Source organism: Lepidochelys kempii, chromosome 6 (genome assembly GCF_965140285.1).
Source record: "Lepidochelys kempii isolate rLepKem1 chromosome 6, rLepKem1.hap1, whole genome shotgun sequence".
In the NCBI taxonomy this organism is placed as follows: Eukaryota; Metazoa; Chordata; order Testudines; family Cheloniidae; genus Lepidochelys; species Lepidochelys kempii.
Window position 1 is genome coordinate 16,787,388 of NC_136385.1, and position 13,241 is coordinate 16,800,628.

At 48.5% G+C, this 13,241-nt stretch overlaps 2 protein-coding genes across 2 annotated transcripts; one reads left to right on the plus strand and one right to left on the minus strand.

Moving 5' to 3' along the window:
* Nucleotides 1-1,724: 1,724 nt before the first annotated feature.
* On the minus strand, nucleotides 1,725-5,316 carry TMEM258 (transmembrane protein 258). Its single transcript, XM_073346946.1, has 4 exons — nucleotides 5,218-5,316; nucleotides 4,705-4,814; nucleotides 2,648-2,798; nucleotides 1,725-1,881 (listed from the first exon to the last, which is right to left on the minus strand). The coding sequence occupies exons 1-3, from the start codon at nucleotides 5,218-5,220 to the stop codon at nucleotides 2,672-2,674; spliced, it is 240 nt and encodes a 79-aa protein (XP_073203047.1). The 5' UTR covers nucleotides 5,221-5,316; the 3' UTR covers nucleotides 1,725-1,881; nucleotides 2,648-2,671.
* A 95-nt stretch (nucleotides 5,317-5,411) lies between these two features.
* FEN1 (flap structure-specific endonuclease 1) lies at nucleotides 5,412-8,051 on the plus strand. The gene is made up of 2 exons (XM_073346945.2): nucleotides 5,412-5,532; nucleotides 5,974-8,051. The coding sequence occupies exon 2, from the start codon at nucleotides 5,975-5,977 to the stop codon at nucleotides 7,121-7,123; it is 1,149 nt and encodes a 382-aa protein (XP_073203046.1). The 5' UTR covers nucleotides 5,412-5,532; nucleotide 5,974; the 3' UTR covers nucleotides 7,124-8,051.
* The last annotated feature ends 5,190 nt before the right edge of the window (nucleotides 8,052-13,241 follow it).

Here is a 13,241-nt window from a genome sequence, read left to right on the forward strand (position 1 = left end):
ACCCTAAGCTTGATAAGAATCAGTGACAGTTTACAGACCAACTCTCTCACAACCAACAAGTACTAGAAGCAAATGTTGTATATCATGAGATTCCCACACTGGTCTCTGATTTAAGAGTAGCAGCCGTGTTAGTCTGTATTCGCAAAAAGAAAAGGAGTACTTGTGGCACCTTAGAGACAAACAAATTTATTTGAGCATAAGCTAGAGTACCAAGCAGTGAAGAATTAGGGGTTTGGTGAGGGCCAGTGAGAAATCCCAGCTTTCTCACTGGTTACAGTAAAGGCTCTCCATCTGTTCCGGTCTGTTAATCTATCCCTGAGAGAGAGATCCTTTCATGGATCATAACCCCTTCACCATGGTCCTCTAAAACTTTACTTCTGCAGACCATAAAGACAGACTTCTTAACTCTAGTGATGGTCCACGGACTACAGACTGAGATCCACCGTGCTGAGTTAACACTTCATAAAGTGGGAGGATTGCCACACTAATGTCAGTGTCTCACAGATACCAACATCTTCAGTGCTGAGGCCCTGATTATCCAGCAACAGCTGAAGTGGAGCGGGCACTGAGTGCACATGCCTGATGTACACTTACCAAAACAACTGCTGTATGCCCAACTCACCAAAGAAGAAAGGAAACGAGGAGGCTGAAAGAAATGTTTTAAAAACACCCTCAAGATAAACATCAAGAGATGTGGCATCGACACTGCACACTGGGAGAGAGTAGCCCAGGATAGGGATGACTGGCAAAGACTTATCAGAGAAGAAACGTCCACTTTTGAGGAAAATCACCTTGCCTTGGTCACAGAAAAACGCCAGAGAAGAAAAGACAGACGACTGTCACACAACAATCTGACTTGCAACATCTGCCAATGAGCTTGTGGTACAAGGATCAGACTACTCAGTCACCAAAGGACCCTTAAAAAATAAAACCTGTGAAAGAGATCGTCCTCAAGCTGAGCTAACAGCTTATTCCCAACCCTACGCCACATTCACCTCTGGGGCCTATAGATTTCAATGGGAGTTACAGCACAAAACCTCTGCTGCAACATGACTGACTTGCACCAGTAATGAATTTGGCCATATAACTGTAGCTGAGAGTTTATTTGGGAACACGATTTCCTCATTTCACCAAACTTGTACAATAAGATCAGGTCAGCACCAGTTTGACTTCACACTTCTCCTGCACTAGCTCCATTATGATACAAGATCACACAGGGGGAAGAACATGAAGATCAAAATCAGCTATCTACTAGAGAAGGAAGCAGTCTTTTGGAGCGGATGTATTCACTATTAGATTGACATCTGATCTCGTCTCTGGTCTCTCTACAAGAAAACAATTACTTTAAAAACATCTTTTCATGGTACATTTCTACACCTGTGAGATGCTGTGAAAGCCTGTTTTGTTTGAAACAAACCTTTAACATTATGCCTACGCTCCTTGACAGTGGATGGCCAGTTACAGTGCAGCTTTCCTTACAGTTTGCATCTGTAAGAGACAACTGGAAACTAGCCCCATTCTGCACTGCAGAGGGAAGTGGATCCCTTCAGGGCTATACTCAGTTCCTCTCAGTATGACTGCAGTTGGCTGGAGCCTGTAAAAGGGCCATTTTATTTCTGAACACAACAGAGGATCTATCCAGAGGATGCTGATCTTGTGCTGAGATCAGAGGACATTTGAAAGTCAGATAAAGAGCCCCCAAAACAAAGAGTAGGACCCCGAAGTTTGCTACATCACAGAACCAGCTTTATTCAGGCTTGAGGTGATGCAGTGGGCTGCGATCACTTGGCAGGACACAGAGTCTGCATCTGCGATGGGCCATATCCTTAAAGTACAAAAATAGAAAAAGGAGGAGCTTCTGTGAGGCCTTCCACCTGGAATCTGAAATGACAGAGACAGGAAGTTGGAGTGACAGCTTTCCCCCCAAAACAAACTCCTGCTGCTCCCATAACTGCTTCCCACGGCATTTGGTGGGAGTGAGACTAGGACTCAGTGAACTCCAAACCCATTGTCTGACCCAGAAACACATGGGTGAGTGGGATGCTTTACTGAAGCAGTGCCAGAGGGAGTGTGTGTAAAAGCAAGCAATGAGACACAAATTCAATTCCTTAGCCCCACTCATTCCAGATTCATTTGTTTATTCACCATTTGTCAGAAGACTCTGGGAATGCCAGTTTATAGCATTAAGATGAATATGGATTCCTTCATAGAATAACTGGTTTGGGATGTCATGTGTGTGCCGCTGAGCTGCCTTCATTCAAAACCGCCTTGTACACAGTCCATACTGGGGAAATGATAAGCAGCTCCACATCTGCAGAGAAGTGTTAAATAAGGAGCGGAGCTCTGCCTCATAATAGTTGCAGCCCCTGTTACAGTGCTGGAGAATTAACCAGCAGCAGCTATTCCACATATAGGGGGAAAACGGTGGCATAGCAGCATCTATGTTCACTGCCCTGTACCTCAACAGTGATCCCTCCAAGGGAGGTTTCTGTACAGAGCATTTACCAGCTCAGGGTGTGACACTGTCTCCAGGAGATGAGATATCTACAAATGCTTAACTAGCATCTATCAGCCTCTGGCAGCTGTAAGCTGGGCCTGTCACTGAGGACAGCTGCCTACCTCTACGTTCTGGTTCTACAGGTCTTACCTAGAGTAGGTCCCTGGCTTAGTGTCACACATAGATACCGACCCACAACAGCAAGAAGAGAACTCCAAAGCCCATGAAAAGTGAAGCCACCAGGGAGATAAGCAGTTCCTTGTAGATGTCCCGTGTGTACTTAGTGGAAGTCACTTCATAGCTGAAAAGGCTAGTTAAAGCAATAACCAAAGAGACAGATCAGAGGGCTTACAGTACCACACTCTAACTTTGGCCTGAAAATGAACCAAAAGGGTCTGGCAGGGAGGTAGCCTTATACAGTAAAAGCTGTTTTATCCAGCACTTCACCAACCAGAAACCTCTATAAACTGGCATTTCTGATCTTAATTGAAAGTCCATTTGGTGTGGGGCTGGCAGGGGTTGGGGCACGGGAGTGGGTGTGGAGCGCAGGCTCTGTGAGGGAGTTTGGGGCACCGGATCCAGGGGCCACTCACCTCAGGTGGCTCCCCGCAAGCAGCGACCTGTCCTGGCTGCTCCTAGGTGGAGGCATGGCAGGCGGCTCTGCACATTGCCTCTGCCCGCAGGCATTCTCCCCACAGCTCCCATTGGCTGCTGTTCCCAGCAATGGGAGGTGTGGACACAGCGCTCGGGGCAGGGGCAGCACGCAGGGTCATCTGCGATGTCTCCGCCTAGGAGCAACCAGGACAGGTCGCTGTTTGTGGAGAGTCGCCTGAGGCAAGCACCCCCTGGATCTGGCACCCCACACCCCCTCCCGTGCTCCAAGTCCCCTCCCGCACCCAAACTCCCTCTCAGAGCCCACGCCCTGCACCCCTTCCCATGCCCCAGTCCCACACCTGCACCCAAAGTCCCTCCCTCTTAGTTAACTGGCATTTTTCACTTACTGGCACCCCCCAACCCCCAAACATGCCGGCTAAAACAGCTTTTACTGTACCAGGGTAATATTTACTATGCAATCTAAGATTCCTGAAGAGACTGCTTCCATGGCTTGAAGGGCTCCTGCCAGGCAGCCTTTCCCACTTCATCCTCAACACCAAGTGCTATCAAAGATCATCATCAAAAAGCAGGTTACTGTAGGTTCACACCAAGCCTGACTCTAACACATCCCCAAGCTGTGGCTCCTTCTTGCTCTTAGCCCTCTTGCCTGCCCCCCTGGCTTCTCTACCAACAGCAAATCCTCTCCCCTTCAGTCCCAGTTTAGGTATACCCACTGCTCAACTTTTCAAGCAATCCAGTTCAACCACAGTGTATCCTGGAGTGGGCAAACTTTTTGGCCTAAGGGCCACATCTGGGTATGGAAATTGTATGGTGGGCCATGAATGCTCATGAAATTGGGGGTGGGGAGAAGAGGGCTCCAGCTGGCTCTGGGGTGGGGCCAGAAATGAGGAGTTCAGGATGCGGGAGGGGGCTCCGGGTTGGGGTGCAGGGGGGAGACTCCAGGGTGGGGCTGGGGAGTTGGGGTACAGGAGGGTGCTCCAGGCTGGGACCGAGGGGTTAGGAGGGCAGGAGGGGGATCAGGGCTGCGACAGGGGCGAAAGGCATCAGGGATGCAGGCTCTGGGCGGCACTTACCTGAAGCAGCTCCCAGAAGCAGTTCCCAGCCAATGAGAGCGGTGCTTGGGGGCAGGGGCAACATGCAAAGCCCCCTGGCTGCCCTTACCCGTAGGAGCCAGCGGGGGAACATGCCACTACTTCTGGGAGCCGCATGGAGCAAGCCCCCTACCCTGCAACCTGACTAGAGCACCAGAGTGGGGCAAGCCCCAGACCCTGCTCCCCGATGGGAGCTTGAAGGCCAGATTAAAATGTCTGGTGGGCTGGATACAGCCCCCGAGCTGTAGTTTGCCCACCCCCAAGGTAGCCCCACCCCAGACTATTATACCCTCCAAAACTGTGGTTCTACACCCTCTGTTTCCAGTTGCCCCACCCCAACTAGGATGTGCATCTTTTTCTCCCTGAGGCTCTTCAATACTCCTAGCAGAGCCATTCCTACTTTGCTTCACAGGGCTCTTCCCCCAAGTCCAGCCTCTGCGGTCAGTGGCACCGGAGTGGCCCCGGCTACTAACTCCTGGCTGTTCCGTAGCGGGCGGATACACGAAGAACCAGGCAGTGAAGAACATGCCAATGGCCAGCAGCACCACGGTGAGGTGCGGGAACACAGCCGGGTTCACCGGGCTGGTGTATCTGCTCATGGCCTCGAGCTCCTGGGAGGAGAGAAAGAGCAGAGCGATGCTAGCGCCGCAGAGGAGGCGGCAGCCACAGGCCACGACCCAGCCCCGGCCAGTCGCCGCGGGAGAGCGGTAACCCCGGCTCCCCACGCGGTCCGGGGCAGAGCTGGTCCCCGCGGGGCAGGACACGGGCGCCATGGGGGAGGGGACAGCTCCAGGGTCCCAACCTGATCGGGCCCCACGGGGAGGGGGCGGCCCCGGGGCCCCAGGCCGTGGCGGGGGGGGAGGGGGCTGAGTGTGACGGTTTCTGTCCGTTTCAGGCCTAGACGCGGAGGAAAAGCCCCCGCCCCAGGCCCGCAACGCGAGCAGGCTCCCAGGGCCGGCCGGGCAGGGGACCGAAGCAGCAGCGCCCGCGCCCGGGCCCCCCCCCGGCTCTCACCATCGCGCCGCTCTCCCCTCCACCGCCGGCGACGGAAGGACACGTCTCCTCCGGTCCCCCCCCGCTGCCCCGGAAGCGGAAGGAATGGGCGCGCGGCTCGCGGGGCCGCCCGGGAGTTGTAGTTCTGCGCGCGGGCCCGTCCGCCCCTCTTCCCGGCAAGACACTGCGGGAGGAGCCGGGCGAGCGGGACTACGCTTCCCGGCGGGCAGTGCGCGGCGCAGCGCGCGGGACCCGACGCGCGATTTCAGAACGCGGGAAGAGGGAGTCAGTGGCGGTGTCTGGAGGCGGCGCGCGGGGCCGAGTGACCCAGCAAAGGCAGGTTCCCCCCCCCCCCGCCCTGAGAGCGCGCGCCCCGCTGCCCGGGAGCGCCGCGCGGGTGGCGTGACCCCTCGGCACGTTCTCCGGCTGGGGGGCTGGGGGCTGTCCCGCGCGGGGCGCCGTCCTGCGGGAGGGTGGGGGCTGGGCTCGCTGCAGGGGGCGCTGTCCCGCGCGGGGGGCTGGGGCTGGGGCTGCAGGGAATGGGTGGTGTCCTGGGTGCAGGACATGCTTTGTAGGATGCTGCAGAGCACTCTGGGGTGGACCTTAGATCCTGGGGTACTGAGGCCTATGTGGTAGGGCCCGGCGTGCACAGTGTGGCCGTTCCCCCACGCCGTCTGAAGGGCTTTTTCCCCCTTTGAGCTCTGGCTCATGTTCCCTGCGGGGTGCAATGTGCTTTGGGGCCATTCCTGGCTTAATTCCCCTGTTTCTTGCTGCTAGGATGGGAATCCATGGCCTGGCCAAACTGATCGCAGACGTGGCGCCCGGTGCCATCCGAGAGAATGACATCAAGAGTTATTTCGGTCGGAAGGTGGCCATCGACGCCTCCATGAGCATCTACCAGTTCCTGATTGCCGTGCGGCAGGGAGCTGACATGCTGCAGAACGAGGAAGGTGAGACCACCAGCCACCTGATGGGCATGTTCTACCGAACCATTCGTATGGTGGAGAACGGTATCAAACCGGTCTATGTCTTTGACGGCAAGCCCCCCCAGCTGAAGTCGGGCGAGCTGGCCAAGCGGACTGAGCGCCGGGCCGAGGCAGAGAAGCAGCTCCAGGAGGCCCAAGAGGCAGGGGAAGAGGACAACGTGGAGAAATTCAGCAAGAGGCTAGTCAAGGTGACCAAGCAGCACAATGACGAGTGCAAAAAGCTGCTGACCCTCATGGGCATTCCTTATGTGGAGGCACCAGGTGAGGCTGAAGCCAGCTGTGCCACCTTAGTGAAAGCTGGCAAAGTCTATGCAGCTGCCACTGAGGACATGGATTGCCTGACCTTTGGCAGCCCCGTGCTGATGCGGCACCTTACAGCCAGTGAGGCCAAGAAGCTGCCTATCCAGGAATTCCACCTGAACCGCGTCCTGCAGGACCTAGACCTAACATGGGAGCAGTTTGTGGACCTGTGCATCCTTCTGGGCTGTGACTACTGCGAGAGCATACGTGGCGTTGGGCCCAAGCGTGCTGTGGAGCTCATCAAGCAGCATAAGACCATTGAAAAGATTGTGCAGCACATAGATCCCAAGAAGTACCCCCTGCCTGAGAACTGGCTGCACAAGGAGGCCCAGCAACTCTTCCTACAGCCTGACGTGGTGGACCCGGAGACCGTGGAGCTGAAGTGGAGCGAGCCAGATGAGGATGGGCTTGTCCTTTTTATGTGTGGGGAGAAGCAGTTCAACGAAGAACGGATCCGCAATGGGATCAAGAGGCTGAGCAAGAGCCGCCAAGGTAGCACTCAGGGCCGGCTGGATGACTTCTTCAAGGTGACTGGCTCCATCACCTCAGCCAAGCGTAAGGAGCCAGAACCCAAGGGCTCGGCCAAGAAGAAAGCAAAGGGCAATAGTGCAGCAGCAGCGAAGTTCAAAAAGGGGAAATAACCAGACCTTCCAGAACTGTCCTAGTTCTCTTCCACTCCCAGATCCTCCAGTGGTTTAAATTTGATAGAAGATCCTGTATTCTTCCTGCACTGCTCTGAGTTATACCCTGCACGGGAGAATGTTATCTGTGCTGCTTCCGCTCCTCCATATAGTGAACCAGATGGCTGTCTCGTAGCACAGAAGCAATATAGGCACAATGCTGAGGGAAGAGAAGGACAAATGACAAAGGACAATGACAGTGTTCATCAGCTTCAGACTTACTTTGTCCAAGGCCTATAAGGACTGGGGGTGCTGCAAAGATTGTGCATGGCCATCACCTTGTGTTACTGTCAAGCAGTTCCCTCTGGCTGACTGAAGGAGTGCTGTTGACTAGCCATAATGCAAGCCAAACCCAAATACTGAAAAGGAGGATGTCAGCCAAATGGACCAAGAAATCAGCTCAAAGTAGAGTGTGGAAGAGATGGAGACTGAAGCAGAAAGTGGGGAAGAAATGTGTAAAATCCAAATGTGGGGGGGGGGGGGGAGGGAGCTACAGAAAGAAGGGAGTTTTTACTTTAATGGGGATTCTTTATGGTCTTCCTTCACTTATCTGTATGTATTGGATTGGTAATTAAGTGATTGATGGAGAGAAAACGGAGAAATTTAAAATCCTCTTGAAGTTTTAAACTCTCCCCCTCCCCTATTTATAGACGTATCTGATTGGGGAAGGAAAGATTCTTCCCCCCACAAAAAGTACTGAAGTTTAATCATTTGATGCAGATTATTCTGGTTCCACTCCAGATCCCAGCCTTGGGATGATTTGGTTCCAATAGGTAAATGAGGAGGAGCTGTGAAGGAATTGTAACTCCCCAGGTTTAACATTTGTCACTAGGTTTTATTTTATTAAGTTTTTTGAAGAAAAATATAAATAAACCTAAAAAATGGAAAACTGTTCAGTTCATTCAGATTTGAAATGGCTTCTTCACTGCAGCCCATTCCAAAGAAAAAGTTACTCAAATGGAATAAAGGTTAGAAATCCATAGGAATAATGCAAAGTGAGAGAAACCTTGAACATTAACCCAGCCCTTCTTACAAGCTGCATTCATTTTAGCAGAGATTTCCAGGCTCTGTGGAATGTGAAGGAGCTAGGATTCAGGGAAAGACATTTGGTCTTCCCTTGTGCCATTCTCTGCTTTTCCAGGCTGTACAGGGGACCTAGTACTTATTTGCATTTTCCATTATAAGTGTTGTACAAACATGAATTTGTGCCTCTTGTAAGGAAGATTCAGATTTTCCATATCATTACAATGGGAAAAGAGAGACTGATGAAGTGGCTCACTCATGAGCAAGAGTGGTCTTGCAGATTCAGTGTAGGAGTTGAGCATAAGGTGATCTGAAATTTCAATCCTGGCTTGGACGGTAATTTTGTGTAGGCTTTATACAAGTCAATTAAGTGATCTGAGATTCAGTTTTCGTCACTTATAAAATGGGAACAGTAATACCTACCTCACAGGGTGTTTGAGGCTAAATTAATTAGTTTTATAAAGCACTTTGAGATCACGGAATGAAAGGCGCTATTGGCAGGAGAATATCAGGATCCATGAAGCGACAGCAGAAAATAGATCTCTTGAACATTTTTGCCATCTTGCTTGGTTGCTACATTAATCTCTCTTCCTCTGCCATCTAGTAATTGTTGGTATAGTAGCTGACAATGTGTACAGGCATAGCCTGCATTCATCAATCTGCATGTTCCATACAGTACAATTTTAAGTGAGCAAAATTCCAAATCAGTAAATATAAAATAGCAGCCCATATTGAAGCCACCTGAACAAAGCAAGTTTGTGCTTTGTAGGACAAGGTGGAGTTTGAAATGACATTAGACTAATTTTCAAACGGATGAAACAATGTTGAAGTTGGAGGAGGGAATCATCTCACAAATGCTCTATCAAATTATAACCAAATTTTTCTCAAAAAGTCATCTTCCTCTGGCAGACAGGTACATTTACAGGGGATTGATTTAACTTTGTTAAAATTAAAAGGTGGGAGGGGTGTCAGAAGCAGCTTTCTAATGGAAAATCAGCCACCTCATCTCTGCAGGTTGCTGAACCTTTGACTGACTATCTTATTGCTTTGTAATGGAAAGCTAACAGCCTAACATTCAGTGTGTGATAGGTACATTACTTTAAGCAACTGAGACAAAGGGAACATTTTTCAAGAGCACCTAGATCCTATTTTCAAAAGAGATTTAGGCACCTAGGAACCTTAATCTCATTGTAACTCAATGGTTAACTTAAAAGGTTAAGTACCTGGCTGAGTCTCTATTGAAAATTGGAGTTAGGATTGTGTTTGTTTTTTTTAATTTACTCAAAGTTTTAAGTAAGGAACAGAATGATGGTAGAGAAACTAGGCTGCTGAAACTCTCACTAATATAAGACCTTTATTATCCCAGACATTCTGGTAACCAAAACAGGATCATGTTCTATATATCCATTGTTTTGATATTGTGATTATCCAAACATCTGTATTCTCCTCACTAAGAGCCAAAGTTTTAGCATACAAAGCTTAATCCAAATCAGAGTGACAACGATGGCACCAGAGCCAAAAGGATCAGGCAGTTGCCCTTTGTAAAAGCTTGACTCTGTTCAGTTCATCTGTATTTAAAGGTCTCTTGAATCTCACACCAAAAACAGGGAAGAGGTTGAATGTACAAGTATCCTAGTACAACAGAAGTAGCATGGTCTGAGAGATTCATAGATACTAAGGTCAGAAGGGACCATTATGATCATCTAGTCTGACCTCCTGCACAACGCAGGCCACAGAATCTCACCCACCCACTCCTGCGAAAAACCTCTCACCTATGTCTGAGCTCTTGAAGCCCTCAAATTGTGGTTTAAAGACTTCAAGGAGCAGAGAATCCTCCAGCAAGTGACCCGTGCCCCATGCTACAAAAAAACTCCAGGGCCTCTTCCAATCTGCCCTGGAGGAAAATTCCCTCCCGATCCCAAATATGGCAATCAGCTAAACCCTGAGCATATGGGCAAGATTCAGCAGTCAGATACTACAGAAAATTCTTTCCTGGGTAACTCAGATACCACCCCATCTAACATCCCATCACAGGTCATTAGGCCTATTTACCATGAATATTTAAAGATCAATTAATTACCAAAATCATGTTATCCCATCATACCATCTCCTCCATAAACTTATCGAGTTTAATCTTAAAGCCAGATAGATCTTTTGCCCCCACTGCTTCCCTTGGAAGGCTATTCCAAAACTTCACTCCTCTGACGGTTAGAAACCTTTGTCTAATTTCAAGTCTAAACTTCCTGGTGGCCAGTTTATATCCATTTGTTCTTGTGTCCACATTGGTGCTGAGCTTAAATAATTCCTCTCCCTCTCCAGTATTTATCCCTCTGATATATTTATAGAGAGTAATCATATCTCCCCTCAACCTTCTTTTAGTTAGGCTAAACAAGCCAAGCTCCTTGAGTCTCCTTTCATAAGACAAGTTTTCCATTCCTCGGATCATCCTAGTAGCCCTTCTCTGTACCTGTTCCAGTTTGAATTCATCCTTCTTAAACATGGGAGACCAGAACTGCACACAGTATTCCAGGTGAGGTCTCACCAGTGCTTGTATAACGGTACTAAAACCTCTTTCTCCCTACTGGAAATACCTCTCCTGATGCATCCCAAGACCGCATTAGCTTTTTTCACGGCCATATCACATTGGCGGCTCATAGTCATCCTATGATCAACCAATACTCCAAGGTCCTTCTCCTCCTCCGTTACTTCTAACTGTTGCGTCCCCAGCTTATAACTAAAATTCTTGTTATTAATCCCTAAATGCATAACCTTACACTTCTCACTATTGAATTTCATCCTATTACTATTACTCCAGTTTACAAGGTCATCCAGATCCTCCTGTATGATATCCCGGTCCTTCTCTAAATTGGCAATACCTCCCAGCTTTGTATCATCCGCAAACTTTATTAGCGCACACCCACTTTTTGTGCCGAGGTCAGTAATAAAAAGATTAAATAAGATTGGTCCCAAAACTGATCCTTGAGGAACTCCACTGGTAACCTCCCTCCAGCCTGACAGTTCACCTTTCAGTAGGACCCGTTGTCGTCTCCCCTTTAACCAATTCCTTATCCACCTTTCAATGTTCATATTGATCCCTATCTTTTCCAATTTAACTAATAATTCCCCATGTGGCACAGTATCAAACGCCTTACTGAAATCTAGGTAAATTAGATCCACTGCGTTTCCTTTGTCCAAAAAAATCTGTTACTTTCTCAAAGAAGGAGGAGATCAGGTTGGTTTGGCATGATCTACCTTTTCTAAAACCATGTTGTATTTTGTCCCATTTACCATTGACTTCAATGTCCTTAACTGCCTTCTCCTTCAAAAATTTTTCCAAGACCTTGCATACTACAGATGTCAAACTAACAGGCCTGTAGTTACCCGGATCACTTTTTTTCCCTTTCTTAAAAATAGGAACTATGTTCGCAATTCTCCAATCATATGGTACAACTCCTGAGTTTACAGATTCATTAAAAATTCTTGCTAATGGGCTTGCAATTTCGGGTGCCAATTCCTTTAATATTCTTGGATGAAGATTATCTGGGCCCCCCGATTTAGTCCCATTAAGCTGTTTGAGTTTCGCTTCTACCTCAGATATGGTAATATCTACCTCCATATCCTCATTCCCATTTGTCATGCTACCATTATCCCTAAGATCCTCTTTAGTCTTATTAAAGACTGAGGCAAAGTATTTGTTTAGATACTGGGGAATGCCTAGATTATCCTTAACCTCCATTCCATCCTCAGTGTTTAGCAGTCCCACTTCTTCTTTCTTTGTTTTCTTCTTATTTATATGGCTATAGAACCTTTTACTATTGGTTTTAATTCCCTTTGCAAGGTCCAACTCTACTTGACTTTTAGACTTTTAGATTTTATCCCTACATGTTCTGACCTCAATAAGGTAGCTTTCCTTGCTGATCCCTCCCTTCTTCCACTCCCTGTATGCTTTCTGCTTTTTCTTAATCACCTCTCTGAGATGCTTGCTCATCCAGCTTGGTCTACTACTCCTGCCTATGAATTTTTCCCCCTTTCTTGGGATGCAGGCTTCCGATAGCTTCTGCAGCTTTGATTTAAAGTAATCCCAGGCCTCCTCTGCCTTTAGATCCATAAGTCCTTCAGTCCAATCCACTTTCTTAATTTTTGAAAGTCAGCCCTTTTGAAATAAAAAACCCTAGTTGCAGATTTATTTTTGTTAATCCTTCCGTTCAGTTTGAACTGAATTAGCTCATGATCACTTGAACCAAGATTATCCCCTACAACCATTTCTTCTATGAGGTCCTCACTACTCACCAAAACCAAATCTAAAATGGCATCCCCTCTAGTCGGTTCAGCAACTACTTGATGAAGGAATCCATCAGCTATCGCATCTAGGAAAATCTGAGCCCTATTATTATTACTAGCACTCATCCTCCAGTCTATATCTGGGAGGTTAAAGTCTCCTATGATCACGCAGTTTCCATTAGTATTTACTTCATTAAAAACATTAAAGAGGGCTCTATCCATATCCAGATTAGATCCCGGCGGTCTATAGCACACCCCAAGCACTATCCCAGAGTAGTTTTCTTCCCCAATGTAATTTTTGCCCAGACGGACTCTGTCTTATCCATTCCATCGCTTCTTATTTCTTTACATTCTACCTCATCATTGATATACAGTGCTACTCCACCACCTCTACCTTTATTTCTGTCTTTCCTAAACAGCACGTACCCTTCAATACCGGTAGCCCAGTCATGACGACTGTTCCACCAGGTCTCTGTTCTCCCTATGATATCTGGTTTCACTTCCGGCACCAGTAGCTCTAGTTCCTCCATTTTGTTACCCAGGCTCCTCGCACTGGTGTGTGAACATCTTAATTTTTGCTGTTTGGCCTCACTCACATTCTGTACCCGATTAGGCACGGTCATTCTACAGCCAGTATAACCTATTAGACTGGTATCCACACTGCCCTTCCTCCTTATATACATTCTCCTACCCCCGGCTGTATCCTTTGTTACTTTGTTTTCTTCCCTCTCAATGCTAAAATCCGGTGTGGAGATTACCTGGACATCTCCCAGCC